The sequence below is a fragment of the Actinia tenebrosa genome, unplaced genomic scaffold, assembly GCF_029948245.1.
Source record: "Actinia tenebrosa isolate PJP-AT-01 unplaced genomic scaffold, QUT_ActTen_1.0 PGA_scaffold5__44_contigs__length_20552954, whole genome shotgun sequence".
Classification (NCBI taxonomy): Eukaryota; Metazoa; Cnidaria; class Anthozoa; order Actiniaria; family Actiniidae; genus Actinia; species Actinia tenebrosa.
Window position 1 is genome coordinate 2,270,893 of NW_028292582.1, and position 21,164 is coordinate 2,292,056.

The 21,164-nt window shown below is 36.1% G+C and overlaps 2 protein-coding genes and 1 pseudogene across 3 annotated transcripts in view; 1 reads left to right on the forward strand and 2 right to left on the reverse strand.

The window, feature by feature from the left end:
- The window catches only part of LOC116292443 (uncharacterized), a 17,576-nt gene extending 12,360 nt beyond the window's left edge, over positions 1-5,216 (forward strand). For both annotated transcript variants that reach the window (XM_089037444.1, XM_089037443.1), the window contains exon 7: positions 5,038-5,216. The gene's annotated coding sequence lies outside the window, so the exon portion shown is untranslated. The remainder of the gene's footprint in view (positions 1-5,037) is intronic.
- Positions 212-18,752, reverse strand: LOC148906316 (uncharacterized protein KIAA1958-like; annotated as a pseudogene).
- A 523-nt stretch (positions 18,753-19,275) lies between these two features.
- On the reverse strand, positions 19,276-20,674 carry LOC148906317 (uncharacterized). Its single transcript, XM_089037440.1, has one exon. The coding sequence runs from the start codon at positions 20,672-20,674 to the stop codon at positions 19,433-19,435; it is 1,242 nt and encodes a 413-aa protein (XP_088893566.1). The 3' UTR covers positions 19,276-19,432.
- Positions 20,675-21,164: the final 490 nt, after the last annotated feature.

Here is a 21,164-nt window from a genome sequence, read left to right on the forward strand (position 1 = left end):
TATCACAGGAAGTCATGAAAAGGCAGTGCTTTTACATAAAAGACAACGAATGTCTTTTAAAGCACAGTCATTCATATTACTATCAAACACAAATGCAACTCCTTGTAACAGAAGTGGAAGTCTATCGGGGTATCTTGAATCACTATTACATCTTCCCCAGCAGCAATGTTTCGTACTGACCATTTTGTCAAAAAAAAACGACGAGAAAATATAAAGAAACTAGCGAGCGTAATGAAAACCGCTTTACATTTACTATGACCTTTGTGTTCTGTTTGTCTGAGTCATGCGGGGGGTCCGATCTCGTGACATCTATTTTTAGTATAACCGCGCTGCGCTATTACGGCGTTTGAAAACAATGCCATTACAGCTCGTTGTCCAGAGTTCATGACAGGAGAAACTTCTTGAAGATTTGAAGCTGATGTGTTTGTAATTTGAGTGAATGGAAGGATACTAATACACGTAGTTAATATGTGTGAGCATATGGGACATTTCCATCTGCTGTCTCGTATACTTAGATGACTGTAATTCTCAATACTTTTTAGGTTTTTATGCCCAGACAGTTAAGCAATTTGAGTTGGCGGCACGTTATTTTCGCTCAGAGTTTGAATCATTGTTTTCCTAGCACTATGGTTGCGAAGCTTATCATTATTCAATCCTGCTTTTCTTGTCATTTCTTTCATAAGACTTCCAAGTTTATTGACGCCGACTGCATTGCTCTTGAACCAAGGGACTTTGATTTTATATTGTTGACAGCGATTTAAAATGGAGCATCTGGACTTCTAATCTTTTCAGGTCTTTTCATACCAAAGGTTTTGTAAACTGCCACTGGATCCCTTTCGCTCCTATCAGTCGAAAAAATTTTAGGTGGAAAGAGTCTCACATCGCGTGGGTTCATGCCAGTGCGTGTTTTAGTTTGGCGCTCGTTGAACTCCAAGTATTCAGAACCGCTGTCATTTTTGCACAGTTCTACATCACCCCAGCGCATATTGTGGTGCTCTTCTACTCCTCTTAGGCCAAAATGAAGAGAGTTATTGAGCCAAACGGTATTCAAGATCGTTTCTGGACTTGATAAACCAAGCTGTCCCTTGTCGTATAATATCTTAATTTCGTCATCTGTAATGGCGACGGAAGCGTTAGGTTTGTTTCCCTTCCCTAGTTTCTTTAGCTGTTTCTGCTTGGAGGATAGTGTTTTTCGCGTTTTTTCAAACACAAGATCATTGATAATGCTGTTTGGATAGGACTTTGATTAAAGATGTCTTTCAAAACTAGACATCATCCCTCGTAGCGACGACGGTTCGTGCTCTTGGCATTCTTTGGTTCGTACACAAACGAAAAACTCACTGAGAAGTTCATTCAGCTCGGCAGGAGGAATGTCGTCTATCTCGCTACGCGTTTCACCTTTAGCTTGAAGAAACTTGGTTAATAAGGAAACATCTCTTGTCGTAGTTTTCACAGTATTTGTATTTTCCTGTTCTTGAAATAAGCGACTCTACTGAATTGTCGAGTGACACAAATCTGGAGCTTTCTGCAGCCATTTTCGCTCAAGTTGCAAATCGGTCAGAATGGCTATTGTTTAATGGACATCATTATCAAACTCCATCTTAACTCAATTATTGACATCACCTCAAAATGAATATTAATGACAAAAAAAAGTGATCAGTGATTAAAATCGCCAATACTGAGGGGATTTAAAAGCGGGCCGCCAAACTTATGGAAACTATTATTTTAGGAGTCTGGTCTGGAGTATGATTATTCGTGGATAATGATCAATATCTATTCTCAAGAGAATATGAAGTAAGAGAGCATATCCCTGTGACCCATGAAAGTTTCTTGAAAATCTATTTTTAGCTCCGCGCGCTAGTCTGAGCTATTTTAGCATGCGAATCTTGATTGGTCAGATTGTAGTGATGCCGTGGGTACACAAGAGATCGGCAGTGACAAAGCAAGCTTCACGCAGTTGACAAAACAAACTTTAGTTCAATTTGACGAGAAAATTTGTTTAGAGGAATTCCTTGAGAAATTCTGAAAGGTATTTGAAGGAATCCATTATAACAGCATATGTAAAATATACTCAGCTGAGACAACATCATTCAAGCTTGTTTTTTAATCAAAACAATGGTCGCTCGATTGAGACTCAATCATTTTGGAGTTGATTGCAGTTATAGATGAAACTGTAAGTTATTCCACAATTCTCCACCTAAACTGAAATACAGTTAATATTGCTGTATCCCAAGAACACGTACTTCCGACCTGAACTTCAGTGTTTTCAAAATGACAAGTTATCTAATGGACATCTAAAATGAAGGTAGATTGGACTCGTTTACGAAAGAGCCGGATTTTCGATGAACAAACTTGTTGAATTCACTGAGTCAAGAGTGTAAAAAACTTTAAACTTGAGAGAAATTTTAGCATTTACTGTTGGAATCAGATGTTTTAAGATAGCTGAAAACAGTCAAGCTGCTCGGAATAGAAGAATTAAACATAAAGGCACTAATACGCCGAACTAAGAGCATCTGGCAGAAAAAATCGCAAGTAAAATGCCCTTCAATCAGGTAAAAATAATCTCTTTTTTATTAGTTTGAATCCTCAGATACTAAGTTTGATTCACTTTTTGTACTTCGCCGATATTGTGATTGTATTTCTATTGTCTGTTTGGGACTTTAGAAGTTGAAAAGTTATGAAAACAATACCTGAACATTGAGGCGGAGCGAAAATTCAAGATGCAAAATTTGAAAGAAAGTTCTAGTTTTAATAGTCAAACTTTTTCATTAATTCGCCTTTTCTCAATGGGCAATGTCTTTTGCATAAACTAACACACGTATTTTGGCAAGCTAAACATATTTAATAATTGTGAAAAATCACTTCAGTGCCTCTTGTAGTTTTTTCCTCTGTGAAAACAGAAAATTTTCTTCGGCACATTTCGGTGCAAATAGTTTTTCTGATTCGTGTGTGAAACAAAATACTGGTCTTGTTCATCGTCTTCTTAATTATTTAACTTAAACTTTATTTACTATAGAAAACACTACGGTAAATGCTTTTTTGGCTGTATTCACTGTAGGTTTTTCGCTATTTTCATGGTATTTTTTATTGCGGTTTCCTTCCCCATGGCGTCTTCGCTGTTTTTAGCGCTTGTTCGTACGTGACTGAAAATCATCCAGATTTGATCTTTTTCGATGTTCTTTTACATCAATTGCTAAGTTAATGTTTAATTCGTCCATGAAGAACACATGATACTTTAATCATTTCAACTTTTTACTAATTTTGAAGGCATTCTTCTCGTCGGGAACTAAACATTTTTCGCTCGCATGGAAGTCACTACAACTCTGAGCAGCAATAAGGGATCGCATGTTAAAAATAGCTCAGGCTCGCGCGCGCAGCTAAAAATAGATTTTCAAGAAACTTTCATGGTTACAGACCCATGTATGGGAGATGTGCTCGCTTACTTAATATTCTCTTGCTATTCTTTAATATCAAGGTTTTCATTATTTCTTTATTTTAAACATTTCATTTTATTGAAATAAGCATTGGTCATGACTTTCTTAGTGCTTGTTGGCTCCTAAAAGAGCCAGGGTTTTTTTCATTGTAGCTATTTCTTCTTGAACTGAAAGGCAACTCTTCGTACGGATCGAGCCTTCGTCTTCTTTCCGTTGTAAAAAGATGGTGCTTTGCCCAGGTGTAGCTTCACTAACACTGGCATTGCGATTTTTCGCATTTTTCCTGTCAGCGTCACACATCTTACTGTAAACCTTTCAAGACCTGCCTCTCTTATTTCATCTCCGTTCAGCCTGTGGTAGTCACGACTCAGAGTCGACGGCACTGAAGGAAATATTCGGCGGATGACATTATTTCACTCGACAAGACTTTAAGAGTGTCGTTGTTTGTGAGAGTAAAACTCACTCGACAAGACTTTGACTGCCGAGAAGCTTTATTGTTTTGATGTGAATAAAACTCACTCGACAAGACTTTGACTGCCAAGAGTTTATTGTTTTGATGTGAATAAAACTCACTCGACAAGACGCAAAACTCTTGATGAGTCCGTTTGATGATGTTTTGATGGTAGCCGGGTATTTTTACCAGCAATCATATGGTTTTATTGAAGAGTCGAGACACGTAGGATGGATGTGTGGAGCATTCGAGCGAAACGAGAGCGTGGGTGTTTCCAGAGTAACGATCGGATAGGTTTTCTCTGGGGAGATATGTAGAGGGAGCTAAACCTTGTGCGGGAAATTTGAAATGTGCTCAGCCTTGAATACTAATGAAGACGAAACTATTTATCTTGCTTGAAGTTTAATTCCCGCTAGCCAGATAGTTATTGATGATCAGCTGATAAGATGAAGACTGAATTTCATATTCGATTTATCATTTCCCGCTGGTAGTGAGATCATTTAATGTTTGAGTGACTATAAAAATGAACGGAAACATTTAAGTATGTCGGGTGTAGATACATAATCGACCAAAATGCACCCAATATTAAAGATTTGAACTTCCCGCGCCGAGCTCGAAACACTTAGGCGTAGTAATTAAATTAGCATAATGATATTTCCAGCCATTCTGCCCGAGGCGCCAGTTTGTTGACACAGTGAGACTTCGTCGATCTTGCTTATTACTGGACGAACGATAATTTTTCACTAGTAACAATACATCGTTCGTCCAATCAGAAATGCGAACGGTATTTTTTCACTAGTGAAAAACATCGTTCGCCTTTCTCATTAGCTAAATTTAGCACACGAACGAGAATTTACTAAACTAGATTTCCGTGTGTAATTTTCAGTATCTATGAGATAAATATATGATAAACGGGTAATCGTATGGTTCCTTGTAAAATTAAGGACTAATTTCACGAGTGTTTTCAAAGTTTTCACAGTCATACGAAAACTGCTCTGGCTAACCATGGATGTTATCACGAAGGCAGCACAAATTATCCTGGAAAGAAATTTGACAAATCCATGGCGTCCCTCGTCGTTTGGATGTCGGTCCCGCAAAATATTCCACAGATACTTACATTATATAGTATTCATAGCGTTTTTTATTTCTTAGAATTGCTCGAAATAACTATGACGTGATTGTCACGTGATCTCCTTTTTATATCACCTTGACGGATGACTCAGGACCATTCACCCGCTTCCAACGAGACGAACGAACCCTCGGTGCCGTAAACCACGAAGAAATTCAACAGCAAAAATAAGTAACCAAAAAGAACCCAAACAATGTCTAAGGTAAGATGAGAATCTAAATGTACGTTATGATTTTCCTCAGCGAATATGTAATATGAAAGGAGTTATCTGAACAATAATAATGCCTCACTTGGAAATGAATCGAATAGAAAATAGAAAGTTTCTTCTTAAATTTTATTTTCCAAAATATTACTAGTATTCATTGAAGTATATTTTAAATTGTATAAATTATGTGTATATGGAGGATTTTTTTATTGGAAATGACGTTAGTAGATAGATTTTATACAGTGACTTGACTAGCCGGTACCGCGTGCTGTTTGAGCGAAAACGAATGTTTAGCGAAAAATTAGTGCAACGTTGCAAATAATTGCAGGTCATTCTCTTAAAATAGCAATTTTTACCATACAGAAATACTCACAGAAGAATTGAGTTGGTTAGATTAGTGTGTGAGTCAGGAGGTTTAATAAATTCAGTTTAAATTTTCGCTTTCATCCTTTTCTTAGAAGCAAAATTCAGATATATAGGTCGGCGAATTCTTGGAACTGGTTTCAGATGAAAGAGCAGATGATTACCAATTCTTGGAAAGAAAAAAAAATTAATGATTCGCTTTTATTCAGTCGCAATGACCTTTAGAAGGTATTCCTTACTATGAGTAACTAAAATATAAAGAGGAATAGCACCGAGGCATTTTAGATTTTCTCCCTCGCTCTTTCGTGCTTATACCAATTTTCTTTCTCCCGTGCCTAATTGTTTAAAGCGTATATCAAGCAAAAAAAATTATTTTCAAAATCACTTGTATGTGACCAGTGTAGTAGTATGGTTGCAGTATTTTTGTATGTGGTCTTCTCTTTTCAGAGATATGAACATTTCAAATATCAATATGCAAATGAGATCAAACAGTCTTAAAATAAAATTACAATTATCTTCTCCCTTCTTTTTTATGCTGGTTCTCCCTTCTTCCTATTGTCCGTTGTTTCTCTCTGTCCTCCCTGTCTCCCATTTCTTCCCATTTCCCCCTTTCTCCCTGATTCGTTCCTCCGTTGATATGAGTTTTTGACTCCTATACTCATTACCGAATAGTGCTACCGAATAGTGACTACCACGGCAATCGCCTTTACTTGCAGTTAAAACGAAGTTAAAATTGTTGCATTTGCTCTAAATATTACTACTATTCAGTTACCAATGTTGTATAGATTATATACGAATATAGAGGTCGTTTTTTAAAAATCACTTTCAGTTTGAAGACAAATTATAAGTACAGTGACTCGACTGATACCTCGTGTTGTGGGAAAACGAAAGTAATAAAAAGTAACAGCCCGCAAAAATTAGTGCAACGCTGCAAATGATTACATGTCATTGTATCAAAATACGATTGAGTTACAATTTTAAAATCACATTCAGTTCGTAGATAAATCAGTTATCAAAAGAGAAACTAGTATGAGATGCGTCGTTGTTTCTAGATACATTATCAGTACAGTGACTCGACTGATACCTCGTTTTGTAGGAAAACGAAAGTAAATGAAGTAAAAGCCGAAAATCAATGCAACTGATAACATGTCATTGTCCTAAAATTTAATTATTCCCTATTAGAAAAATAAATACCCATAGGAGAATCGAGTTGGTTCGGATCACTTAGGTCACCCAGGCTCTCCACACTTTTATAAGATAATGTATATGTAGTAAATAGATTTTGCTAAAATTTTGTAGGTTTCGCTAAGATTTTGAAACAAAACTTCGACTATATAAAAAACGATCCCCCTTCTTCCTATATTCTCCTTTGTTTCTCCTTCCTTTCTGTCTTTCAGTTTTAAGCTGTTTCTCCGATCCAATCTGAGCCGCTCCTCTGAAATATCAAGAGCTGATACTAATGAGTTTTCCACTCTTCTTCCGATCCTTTTGGAGTGATTTACTTATCGCCAATGAAAGAATAGCCAGCTTAATAGACCCCTTGCATGTGACGTCAAAGCAGCTCAATCTGGGGACAAAACAAAAGCATTTCAATCTCCTGAGAGTTAGAACCTATTGTTTTGTCCTCCAGATTGAGCTGCATTCCAAAGAGCTGCAAGGGGTCTATATACACAGTAGTACACACAAATTCCATCGTTTTCTTTTGATCAGTTTTACTGTTAGTAACTGATAATACAACTTCGTTTCACGGGCCAAATACAATCACTCTAGTGTCCGCGAATCAGTAGTTGGCATGTGGTCGGCTAGAATTGAGATTTTGACACTCAAATAAGTTTACCAGCCTCGGCCCTGTGATGGAAGAAGTTGTTTGCTATGACTAAATGTTGATTCCGCGAAGTCTACCAAAACATTTTAACAGCTATCAAACATCATTTATTTCCCTTACAGATAACGCTTTACCATCATACTAATTGTTATGAGAGCATTTTACCTAATAACTATGATGATGCTGGTCATGTTATCAATAGTGGACGATTTCGGGCCAGGATAGAATGGGTATTGAGGTGTCTATCCCAATAGATGAAGTTGAGAAAGTGCCTGAATCCAACCGTGATGTCTACTTGTACGGAGGAGACTGATCTAAATCGTTACCAGCATCGAATCTATGTGAAAGATTAGCAGTAGGGTAATCAAGAACTTCAATCCGATAATTCTTTCTGTGAAATACTGATAGTCAAGAGTTCTTACCTATGATTTAAAGGGGCACTTGGATGAAAATGGATAAAAATTGGAAATGACGTTAAATTTAGTTACAAGTATCTGTATGGCTTTAATAGTAGACAATGCAAGCAACATATTTTCTTTACAGTAAAATGTGTTGGATAAAAATCATCAATTTTATTTAGCATATAAATTGTGAGTAAATGACGTCTTTTACCCAACCCTATTTTTCTTTTCTCTTTTAACCCAAAATTTCTCAACTGCAAGTGGCTGTCAGGCAAAAATTTTCACTAATCTGGTTTACATAACCATAATTGAGTCAAATTATCCACAAATACTTCAATTATTCGGACTTTGAAAAATTGGGACGCCATCATCCAAGTGACCCTTTAATTTTTTTCATTAGCAAAATTCATACCCATGTTTAGGTGCATTTCAACAAATTACCTACTGATACCTAAATATGAAATAAAATATAAAAGTAAGTTACTCCGACTACTAGTTTTACCTTCAAAGTTTACTGTATTTCGTTGTATTTTGAAAACATAAAGTGAGTTTTTCAACCCAAAGTAATAAAACGCCGGATTAAACTTAAGTAGCATACCAAGCCCAAGGCGACTCAACAAGGCTACTATCCCTTTTCCTTCTGAGATCCTCTGCCTTCAATTATCATTTTTGTAGGCCCTACGACTAGTTAACTTAATTTTTAATAAGAGATTAATGAGGGCGCAAGAATTTTAAAAAAATTCGTGGGTTCAGTTCCGGCCAAGAAATCGAAAGTCAAGCAGCCGGGCATAATTGCTGGAAAATCTTGTGCTATTGAGTTAATTATAGTACTATTTTTATTCAATTTTATTTCGTAATTATTCCGTTTTTCCCCAGTTTAGCTACCATTTAGTTAATAATTCAAAAGCACACAGTAACATAATATCAAGAATTGCAGTATACAACTAAGAGCGAATCTCAGATATTGTTTACTTGATGTTGTATCACATTCTAACAGCACAGCGGTATACATTTGACATCTATAATAACAGGTACTCGCTTTAGAACAAAATATATATGCGCTTGATGCCTTTACTTCACAGAAACGCCCTTGCGATCCAGTAAATATTTGGAGCTTTTTTTTAGGAAATCAAGGTGTATTCAGGATAAACAACACGATATAAGGCATGATATAAACAAAAATGGCAGCAGAATGTCCCCTCTGATTCTCAGAAAATCTTGAGAACTCAGGCAAAATTTGAAGCTTTTTCCTTAAAAATAGAGAATGTTCCTTCTAATTCTCAGAAAATCTTGAGATCTCAGGCAACATTTGAAGCTTTTTTCTTAGAAATAGAGAATGTTCCTTCTAATTCTCAGAAAATCTTGAGATCTCAGGCAACATTTGAAGCTTTTTTCTTAGAAATAAAGGTGTATGGGGAACAAACAACACCATATAAGGCATGATGAACAAAAGATGCACCACATTGTTCACTCTGATTCTAAGATACTGACATCACAGTAAACATTTGCAGCATTTTCTCCGACGGAAAAAAATACAGTGACGCAGCCGCTAAAATTCAGGATTATAAGCTTAAACATTCGAACGATTAGTGCTTTTGATTAACGCTGAGAAGTGAATTTTCAAACAAAAGGCGCTAATAGTTCATTTACTTTAATCGTCCTTGACAAATTACTCAAGATATATTCTAGGAATCGTTCCAAGAAATTAAAAGAAAACAGCGAAGCAAAACAAGGTGACCAGTTTCAATTTCAGTTCGCTTCTCTCAGCGCGATCGAATTAGACAATCAGCAAACATTTTGCTCGTAGCTCAATATTTCCTATTTCCAGGCTAGGCATTTTGCTCGAAGAAATAAACAAAAGCTTTTACTTAAAACTAAAGAAAATTTAACTAACCAGTGGAAAGATACACCACATATATTTTAGAAATTAGCAATTTCAACAGTTAGGAATTCATTTTCGAGAAAAACTGAGGCCTTTTAAAATGACATACATAGAGTGATTAATTAAGTTCATCTGTAACCAAATTTCATTATGCCAAAATGCCAACGACTCATCAGCCAGACTCTGGTCTACTTTACGAAAATTGAATCTTGAATCTTGAAAATTGAAAAAAGAATCATTGGTCTATCAAACAACAAACTCACTCCTTCAGTAAATTGTGATCCTAAAGATGCTGAAGTTACAACATTTTCATTCACGAACAGTACAGTTGAGTTTGTACGAAAAGAAATGTCATCATTGCGTATTAAGCAATCATCTTGACATTCACTCTTCCACACTGTCGGAGCTAATGTTCTTGCCTTTTCACTTGCTTACATATTCAATCTTTCTTTGCAAACTGGTCATATACCACAGCCTTGGAAATCACATTCTGATCAAATTATGCAAATTATTTTAATGTCATTCTCCTGAATAGAATAGCAATTTTTCCTAATCGAAAAAATTAATACTCGTAGAAGGATTAGTGAGGCTCAGGATATTTGAATTTAGTTAAAAAATCCGTTCTTACATAAGCTGAAGCGAAATCTCACCGATTTCCTGGAACTTGTTTCAGATGAAAGAGCAGATAATTACCAATTCTTGGAAAAATTTATAGTATATTAATGATGCACTTTTATTCAGTCGCAATAACCTTTCGAAGGTATTCCTTACTACATTTTACTATGAGCAACTGAAATAAACAAAGAAGAGCAGGCATTTAAATTATTGTCTTTCGCTATTTCATGTATATGTCATTTGTCTTTCTCTTCGCCCTACTTTTTTTCTGTCATTTTTTCCTTTGCAAAGAAACAAAACACTTTTGAAATAAAATAACAGTTCTTTTCTCTTTTTTATGCGATCTTTCCTTTCTCCATATATTCAGCTTTGCTTCCCTGTCTTTTTTAAGCTGCTTCTCCGATCCCTTCTGATCCGTTTCTCTGAAATATTATGAGCTGATACTGACGAGTTCTTGGAAAAATGATTCACTTTTTGATTTATTCAGTTGCAATGACTTTTGCAAACAAATGAAAAAATTTTATGATAAAAAAACAATAATGGCTCTTTCCTTTTCCCTATATTCTCCAATGTCTCTCCCGTGTCCTCTCTCCATGTCCTCCGTGTCTTTAATTTTAAGCTTTTTCTCTCCTCTACCTGATCCGTCCTCTGAAATATTAAGAGCTAATATAAATGATTTTTGACTCCTATTCGGCCTATTTTCCAGGGTATCCGGAATAGCCAACGCCATATACAAAGGATGTTAAATAAACAATGGACCAGGATGCACCCTTTGTTTCACAGAAAATCATTGTGATCCCAGTAAACATTTGAAGCTTTTTCTCGGAAATCAGGAGGTATTCGGAATAGGCCAACACCATACAAAACATGTTAGATATAAAAAATGGACCCAAAATGTTCACTTTGTTTCTCAGAAAAGGATTGTGTTAATAAGCTTAAACACTCGCATGATTCTTGCTTTTGATTAAGCAGAGAAGTCAAGTTTCAAACAAGTCATCATGCGGGCAACCAGGGCCGCGGTCACACTGGGGCCACTGAATAGGCTTGAGATGGGTTTCTTTTGATTATGATCTTAACAATCTTAAGACGGTATTAAGAACAAAGTGGTCACATTAGATAAATGGCTTGTCTTATTATAGGTTAAATAAACATAAACCTTTGCGAATCACCTAAGGTTATTTCAGTTCATGCTCCCGACATGAACATTTATCTTTTGTTGTTTATCTGGCGTACGATTGTAACTTCACGTGAAAACCAAAGTTTGCGTAGACGTCAAACAAGAAGGCGAATATTTCAAGTACTACAGCAACATTTTGCTTATCGTAGGCAGCGTTTATTGCAGAACACAGCAGCATTCGTATTTCTGCAACTGTGTTATCAAAATTTAACTAGACGCCATGAGAGGCGATTTTGGACTTTACCTCGGCCACAGATTGGCTGGTTCGAAGTACAGCTTAACAACGCCTCCCAAACCATGTACTGGAAAGAACATTTCCGTATGACAAAAAATACTTTCGAAGAGCTTGTTGCTCTAGTCGGTCCCGAGCTAGAGCGAGAGAATACACGATTCAGACAAGCTGTACCGGTTAGCAAGCGTGTAGCCATGATAACTTTTAAGCTTCAGGTAAAAAACGCGGGAAAGTGCCGAAGTGAGTAATGATCAGATGAACAAACTACTCTTCGCTCATTGGCCAAGATGTTATTCCTTCATTAAAGCGTTTACTTAGCTCGTTTCTAACCTCCTAAGAACTAGTCTTAACTTAAGCTTCGGAACTTTTGTAGTTTTATTTGTTTTCGCCTCGGATTACATGAAATCTCATAATCGAGGTAAAGGTCGGTCACACATGCATTTCTGTATAGAACAGGTTAAACAAACAAGTGTTATTTATTTAGCCAGCATTTAAGCTCCAGTGTGACCGCGGCCCAGGTAACGAACGTTTCTGACATAGGAACTGATCGGCGTTTTTATCTGAAACAATAAGCCAATTAATGTAATGAAAATATTTATATATATTGTGGTTAGGGACTGGTATGCTGATTGGCATACAGTGTAAGCTAATTATAAAACATGGATTTCATAAACGAAGTTTTACATGATGTAAGTAAAGCCGTTAAACTTTAAAAGGCCTCCGAGATTACTTACGTACTTACAAGTAGAGTGTTAGTCTCTTGTTAGTTTATAAGGAGGCAGACGAAATTTTTGCTAGCAAAAGGGTAGAGAATTATGATAACTCAGATATTCTGACCATGGTTGACTGTGTGCCATGGTCATCCTCAATATACTTTGACCATGGTTGATAGTTTAACATGGTCATGACAATAATGCAAACCAATATATTTCAGAAGTATTTGGAAATTGATTCTTAGGTTTGAATGTTACTTACATATTGACTATGTGCCATGGTCATCATTATTATTAGCACTTTGACCATGGTTGACTGTGTAGCATGCAAGGTCATAACAATAATGCAAACCAAATTTACTTATAATATTTAGAAATTGATTTTTAGGTTTGGTATTCCTTATATTTTCTCATTTTTTGATCAATTTAAGTTTTCTTAAGAAAACCAAACCAAATGTCTTTCGACCATGGTTGACTGTGTAACACGGTCGCGACAAAAATGCAAATTAATTTAGAATATTCAAAACCTGATTTTTAGCTTTTGTAACTTATATTTTCCCATATTCAGATCAATTTATGTATTTTTTTGTTGTTGATAAAATCAAACAAAATGTCTTTTGACCTTGATTGACGGTGTGCCATGGTCATCACTATTCGCTGACCATGGTCAGCCAACATGGTTAGGTCACAGTCAAAACATGAGTGGGTGACCATGGTTGACTGTGTAGCATGCAAGGTCATAACAATAATGCAAACCAAATTTACTTATAATATTTAGAAATTGATTTTTAGGTTTGGTATTCCTTATATTTTCTCATTTTTTGATCAATTTAAGTTTTCTTAAGAAAACCAAACCAAATGTCTTTCGACCATGGTTGACTGTGTAACACGGTCGCGACAAAAATGCAAATTAATTTAGAATATTCAAAACCTGATTTTTAGCTTTTGTAACTTATATTTTCCCATATTCAGATCAATTTATGTATTTTTTTGTTGTTGATAAAATCAAACAAAATGTCTTTTGACCTTGATTGACGGTGTGCCATGGTCATCACTATTCGCTGACCATGGTCAGCCAACATGGTTAGGTCACAGTCAAAACATGAGTGGTTGACCATGGTTGACAATGAAAAACCATGGTACCATGGTCATTCTAACGCAGGGGGTGTCTCAGAATGGCTTATATTTTGATATATCGGCACTTTAAACAAAGAAGTGATACTCTAGGGAATAAAAAGTGGTCTTAATTGGGAAAACCTTACGCCCAAAAGCAATATGCTTAACGATACATGTATAATTTTATGAAAAGAAAGAGGTATTATCCAGTGACTTTTATTTACATATCTGACCTATTGGTGTTCTACTAGGAAAGTACTAAAAAAGACACATTTTACCATTACACCGACGACAAAGGCGCTGAAGGGATTAAAAAGGATAAAATGATAAGACCATCTACCGACCCAAGCGACATGATGATCGGAAAAGGTATTTAAAAACATAAATATAATAAAAGATGTAACAACTTACACGGCATATTTAAACGTATAATATTCATACCAAACTACTTGATCAATTTTTGACCTTAAAATTGACAGTTATTACGCATGTAACGGGATTAGCCTCTCCCGATATTGGCCCCATGGCCTTAATACTGGGCTCTCTGTGTATAACAGTTAGGCCAACAATGTTGGATTAAACACATCGAAAGAACAGTAACAATTGTTATTGACTTTGTATGTTACTGGCACAGTAAACGTTACAAGCATGGCGTCAGAAAGTCAAGCACCTTGTCTCCAATGAGTTTTTTTTACTGGGTTGCCTCTGGCAGCACAGTCATCAAATGCCTTTGTTTTTTTGTCTTCCCCGTCTCGCGCAAAGTATATTGTTGCGCAAGAATACCCATATATGGATTTCATTGACGTCTTCATAGATTAATGGCTCATATGCTGGCTTATATAGCAGCCGAGTTTGTAACTACGCGCTTTAGAAGTAATACAATCGAGCGGTAAAAGAAGATTTCTAGGATCGTAATTCAGATATTTATTAGTGTTAATATGACTACTCAGTCGGCAGTATTCCCTGCTTCAATCGCGTGGGTTAGTAAAGGAAAATACGGCTTTCAATCTTTTTAGTTAATAAGATATATTTACTTTTTTCCGGTCCTGTGATCCCAAAAAAATTGTGCGTTCTGATTGGCTGTTTGCGGAGCGGGCGGTATTTTGTCAGTATCTGCCCGCTGCTCGCGGTCCGGTATCCTTTGTTGCTAAACAATAAAACAAAACGATTACGAAAACAAGTAAAAAAAAAAAAAAAAAAAAAACGAGAAAAAAATTAATAAGTTATTCATAGCGGAGCTCCCGCGCGAGCGGAGCACCATACGTATAGAATATGGTAAACTATGCAACTCAGTTTTCGTGGTCATCGCATGGGAACCCTGTGCGTAACGCTAAAAGTGTCGCCCGCCAGGTTTACATCGCGTTTCTGATTGGTCGAGCTTTCAAATCACACGTCACTTGGAAAATGACGACTTTTTTTTGACGAGCTTTTTAACTATCATTTTTTTGTAAACATTGTAAAAACGAAACAAAAAATTATTGAAGAAATCATGGAAAAAAAGAATTCGCCACAGCGTGAAGATAGAGGTTAGAACATTTTCTATTTTGTTTTATTTAGTGTAGATAACATAGCTACAACATTACCGGAAAACGAGCAACAAACTAGCATGACGAACGAGCGAAAAAAGTACTTGTTTTGTTTTTATGATAAGAGTATTCGTAGTTCATACATGATATAAAATAATCATTTGAAAAAGCACTTTTCAATTCCACAATTAAACAAATCCAAGAGATTTTTGACAAAGTTTAAAGCTAAATAACATTCCTAAAATTACCGGCAAACGAGCAACGAACTAGAATGCCAAACGTGCGAAAAAAGTGTACCTGTTTTGTTATTATGGTAAGAGTACTTTCATTTTGAATTTCATTCAATAATTTTATATCTTTCTACAGATAATTTATCTAAATATTGAATGAGTTTTAAAATTACACGAAATATTCAACTGTTTATTGAGCTTTTTGACCTAGTAAATGATCATAAAAATGAGCTAAAATTTGTGTTGTTGTGAGATATGTTCTTGTATAAAGAGCAGTACCTTGTCTTTCACTTTCAAAAGCTAAGAAAATATTAAAAAACATTTCCAAATGCCAATTTACTGACAAAGAAAATTTTATTTTGTATTTGCATTGCATTTTGCGTTATTTTCTATTTTTCCTCAGCTGTTCTTGTCAAGTATTTAAGCAATAGAAAACTTTTTCCGTGTTTACATAGCCTGATAGCAACACGAGGGGAGGTTGGGAGAATTCGAGACAGTTATACAAACCCGAGACATAGTCGAGGGTTTGCATAACTGTCGAGAATTCTCCCAACCCCCCGAGTGTTGCTATCAGGCTATGTAAACACAGAGAAAAAAGTTTTCTATTGCTTTTATAAAATAAATGCTAAGGGAAAACATTACCACTTAAAAGAAAATAAATCTTTATTTGAATTTGATTCTTATATCAAAATACAAATTCTCCATACATCACGAACTTCGATCGTTAGCCAATCAAACTTTGTGTAATAAACGCCAAGGAGGCAAATGTGAAGCGAGAAAGAATCGCTAGCTATTTTAAACATTTATCACTTCTAAAACTTTAAAACAAATACAAAGAAATGTTCAAAGATTGAATAGAAATCTTAATAAAAGATTTCAGAATTGATTATCTTTACGAAAGTGATCAAAAGTGGATAACAAGTGTCACTGTGAATGGGATTCTCGGTTGAAAGAAACGTGGTTTTGCTCAATTTGACAGCGAGAAAACATGGCAGCGAAGTTGATTGTTTCGTCTTGCCTCGAGAAGATATTTTGTGGAGCTGAAGAGCTATCGCTGGAAAAAGTTTGAAGCTGCTGACTGTTTCCTTGAAATACTTGTATTCTTTATCGGGCGGTGCATTTAAATCATGAGAAAGCACGTCGCTGAACAACCGCAGCTGTCCTGACGGAGGACGTGTGTTGTAGCTCCTGAGGGAATTCTCTTTGCGGTGACCAACGAGAGATTGTCATGATATTACGATCAGAAAGACCTGCATGAGACCATAGGGTTATGCCTGTGGCCCTGACACAAGTCAAAATTTGGAACTTCGTCTTCAAAATACATTTTTGGGGGCGTTTTTTTTCCTCGAAAGAAACTGTAAATTTTCAATTTTTGAACTTGTACCGGGAAAACACGAAAGTTGTGACGTCACAACTGTGTTTACATACCCTCATGCAAACATGCCTATCAACCAATCACAGCGTGCGTACTATTTAATTTATTTTATAAAACTGAATGTAAACTTATTAGTTTTTCAAAAACTTATGTTGTTAACAAGATGAAAACTAGTAAAATTGAATTTTCAAAATCTAGTAAGCTTATGTTTTCAAGCTTCTCGAAAAATGTAGTTAAGACTTTTATGAATGAAAATACGGTTCTTGTAAAAACATAATACTTTTGATGTGGATAATTAACCAAACATCGTTATTAGTTGTAAAAGAAGTAAAAGTAAGCTTATGTATTTTGCTCACCTTTTTTTAACCACTTTTCAAGTCTGTTTCATAGTCTTGATTTGTCCATAAAAGTTCGGAAATCTTCAAAATTTCGATTTCAATGAAAGACATCCGAGGTAAATTTCACTAAACCTGATATTGTATTGGATTATTTGTAGTTATCTTTCGTTTTATAAGTAAAATTAACCAGGAATTCAAAGCTTAAAAACTGTTGGCCTTAGAAAACTTTGTCGAAGAATCTTCCAAGAAAAAAACTAGCCCCTGGGGGAGGGGGGGGGGGGGGAGTTGGAGGTGGAAAGTATTGGAAAGTATTCTCGCGCAAAGAAAACGATGTAGTGCATTTTGATTCGTTTTCAGTGCATGTTTTTTATTATGGGAGACATTATCTTGATATTGGAAAAAAATTGAAGATCTTTTTCCTGATTTTAATTTTATCTTCCACATTCATTCAAATTGGGCTCCCTGTGACTTGCGTATATGGAGCTCCTCTTTTAGGCAGTGCCTAAATATATTTAGTATGCCCTCGGTCTTGAAAACGGACCTCGGCCTAATGGCCTCAGTCCGTATATTCAAGACCTCTGGCACAGTTTCTCCCTATCCGGACCTCCTGGCTGGTAAATAACATATATAGATGAATATATCGTTAAATACTAAGCGGTAATAAAGGTGGTAACTTTGGCCGTAAAAATACTTTTCGCTGAGTTTTGAATCTTTTTACTAACCGACTTTCATTCCACTTCATTGTTTGGGTATTAAAAAAAAAAAAACTATATTTGAAGAATATAATCTAAATAATGAAGAACGAGAACTTCACTAACCAGGTTAGCGAAAAACAAATAACCATTTAAGAGAGGATATCAGCAAAAATCGAACATACGCCGACAACTGTCGAAAAATCGAATTCGCTCATGTTTAGGTATTAGGAAGACCTCGAGGTAATATAAACCGTGGTATACTTCATTTTCCGAAATATCGCTTGATTTCCGAGCTCAGAAAAACGAGAAAGGCCAAATTGTTCATAATTGACCCTGATAGAGCCAAAATATACTCCAACTTCGGAGGTCTCGCATGCTTTTGCAAAAGCATGTACATAATTAATTATTTAAAGATTATGTTAATTATGTTTTAGTTTTAAAAAGCTATAATTTCTTAATCTTTGAATAAATTTATGGTTGCGAAAAAAGAAGAAAAAAAAAAAAAAAAAAAAAAAAAAGAAAAAAAAATTACCAAGGTACTTTAACGCGAAGAAAAAGCGAAGAATTTTCCACAACAACAACAACAACAACAAAAATCATCAAAATTTATTCATGTGCTAACTAAAATATAAGGTCGATGTTAAGGATGGTGCCTACTAATCGCGAACCATTTTTATTTTTTTCAAATTGTGCCAGTCATTTAAATCACCCAAGAGGCCACTGGAATCCGAAAAGGGGGGGGGGGGGGGGGGGGGGGTACCCACGCATCTAAGCGAGATAATTGCCGTTAAACACCGATGACGGTGTTTAACGTCAATGACGGCACTTTTTTACGCGAGGGAAAAAGTTCATATTTCGAAGTTGTTTTGATAGATTTTATCTGAAACTTGTTTCAAATAAACAACTAGTTGTGTTCTTTATATGAAATATATAATTTTTTGTATCATATAGGAAACCATTTTTTACACCAAATTTTGCCCTCAAATTGTTAAATATGGTTCTGAAGGGATACTACATGTTTGCTTACATTTGCATCCAAAACCATTTTTATTTTAGAAATTCTAGTATTAAAAATCTGAATATTTCTCTTATATTTTGGATGAAAAAAAAAAAACCAAAAAAAAAAAAAACGGGGGGTACCCACGCGTTTTAAAAAGTTATGATTTTTTAAACTATTTTTAACGTGGCGTTACGAAACAGCGTGACCAGCTCGATCTGTTTGTGGCGTGTTTGCACCATCTCCTTCCTCTCCTCGTGGTTTTACAAGCAGGAGGAAAACTGAAGAAAAAGCGATATTTCAAGCCTTCAAAGTATAAGAATGACCTCCCACTTCAAATTAGGAAAAGTTCTTCGATCCAATTATTTAAAAATGAACTGAAAACTCATTTGTTCAAGAACTTTGTCTCCTCTGGTTCAAAGTGAACATCAATGAACTATGACATATTCATTAATATTGTAACATACGTCTGGTATTTATTTTATTTCTTATTGTGAAGCGCCATGAATTTTGATATGTGCGCTATATAAGTTCCATTATTATTATTATTATTATTATTACTATTATTATCAGCAGTAAACACGTTTGAATGCTAATTAGGTAAGCTAGATAGGGCGTAATTTCGTAACCTACCAGCATGACAGGATTAATAATATATACAATCACTTAAAACCAATTATTAATGTTCTTAAGATGCAGTTTAAATACTTGGAATGTTTGAAATGTCCTTAAGATGTGATTAATTTGAATGTTTTTGCAATGTTCACTGTGCAGCTTAATACCGCTTTCTGCATTCTGAGTAATACATCTTTGTATCTTGCTCCAAAGATATTCTTCATCTCAGGCTCCATCTCTTTAGACCATCCTCCAAGAGCGTCCAAAATGAGGTTCACTTGCAAGATCGGGTATCCTGGGTGTTGTTTTGTGAGCTCAAGTCTAAGTGCTCCATACTTCTTCGTCTTCTCTTTGTCTTTCTTTTCTCGGTTGTTAACCCACGGACAGCTCATTTCCACCATGAGTACTTTCTTGTTATTGTGGTCGATGAAACGCGCGTCCACACGGTTAGATCGTACATACATGTGGTCAGCATATACAGGTACATCCCAGTATGCTTCAGCGTCAGTTGATTTGTAGAGTGGTTTGGGTTTGACATCAGAAAACCATGGGGGTGTACTATCAGCCAGTTTGAGATCTCTTAGCATCTCAAAGAAAAACACTTTCAAAGCAGCGTTGTGTCTATCCAGGTACTTGGACTGTGCAAGAGACGGACATCCAGCCAGTACATGTGCCAGACATTCGGAACCCTCGCCGCACATTCTGCATGTGACATTATTCTTGTCTGTTGTTCTCGTCTTGTAGGCGGAGTAGACTCTCGTTGGGGTTAGCTGTTCGTACAATTCCATAATGCCTGCAACACAATGGGTAGGAGCGCTTACCCACTTGTTAAGCCATGCAAAGCAGCCTTCATGACTTAATTGATCATCCTGCCATCTTGCTTTCAGTAGACTTCCTTGCCAATGTTGATCTTCAACCTTCCCCACGAGTTTTTCATTTACAGCTTTCTTAAGGTGTTTCTTAACGTGCATTCCCTTGATCTGTATCTCCGGTTCTTCTAATGGGCTACATGACGGTTCAGGGGTATTTAGGTTCAGAGTTGTTCTCAGTTCCTGGGCAAATTTCTTTGCATCGCTAATGAGAGAGGAGAATCCCTTGTCTGCAGCTCTTTCTTCAAACTGTTGAACAGCTCTCATCATAGGGTCCGGACTCTCGTAAAGTTTGACAGCAGCCTTGATCTTGATCAGCTTATACTCTTGTTCAATGGATCGCAGTCCTCGTCCTCCTTTCTCTCTAGGTAGATATAATACAGCTGTTGAGCTAAGTGGATGTCGTCCTCCATTCCCGCTGATGATCTTCCTTGTTTCTCTATCGATAATACGTAGCTCAGCAAGTGGCCAGAGCTGGGTCCACATAGGATAGTGAGCACCGGAAGTGCAAACTGGTTGGTAGCAAGGACGCGATTATAATCAGATAGTGGGCTTGTCCAGATCACAGATAGCAATTATTTCCTGTGTTGTTATTATTATTATTATTATTATTATTATTATTATTATTATTATTATTATTATTATTACTATTATTATTATTATTATTATTATTATTCAATTCGAAGGACAAAAATTTGTAATTATTTCCTGTGTAGAAGAGAAGATTTCCTTAAGCAAATGGTATGAAAAAGATGAGAATATGTGGACCTCGTAGCCCCCACTTCTGAAATACATGAAGATCTAGACAAGATTATAGTTTAGTTGCTTGGGAACGAGGTTATATTACACCGGGCGAAAGGCCGGGTGTGAAATATGATACTGTGACCTACATCCAAGTCTGACCTCTTTAGCTCAGACTGGTAGAGGCATCGGTATTAACACATTCCTAAGTGTCGTGGTTCGAATAAGTCCCCTT

Excerpts from the sequence above, each read along its gene's own strand:
- LOC148906317 (XM_089037440.1), bottom strand. The coding sequence starts at position 20,674 with ATGTGGACCCAGCTCTGGCCACTTGCTGAGCTACGTATTATCGATAGA.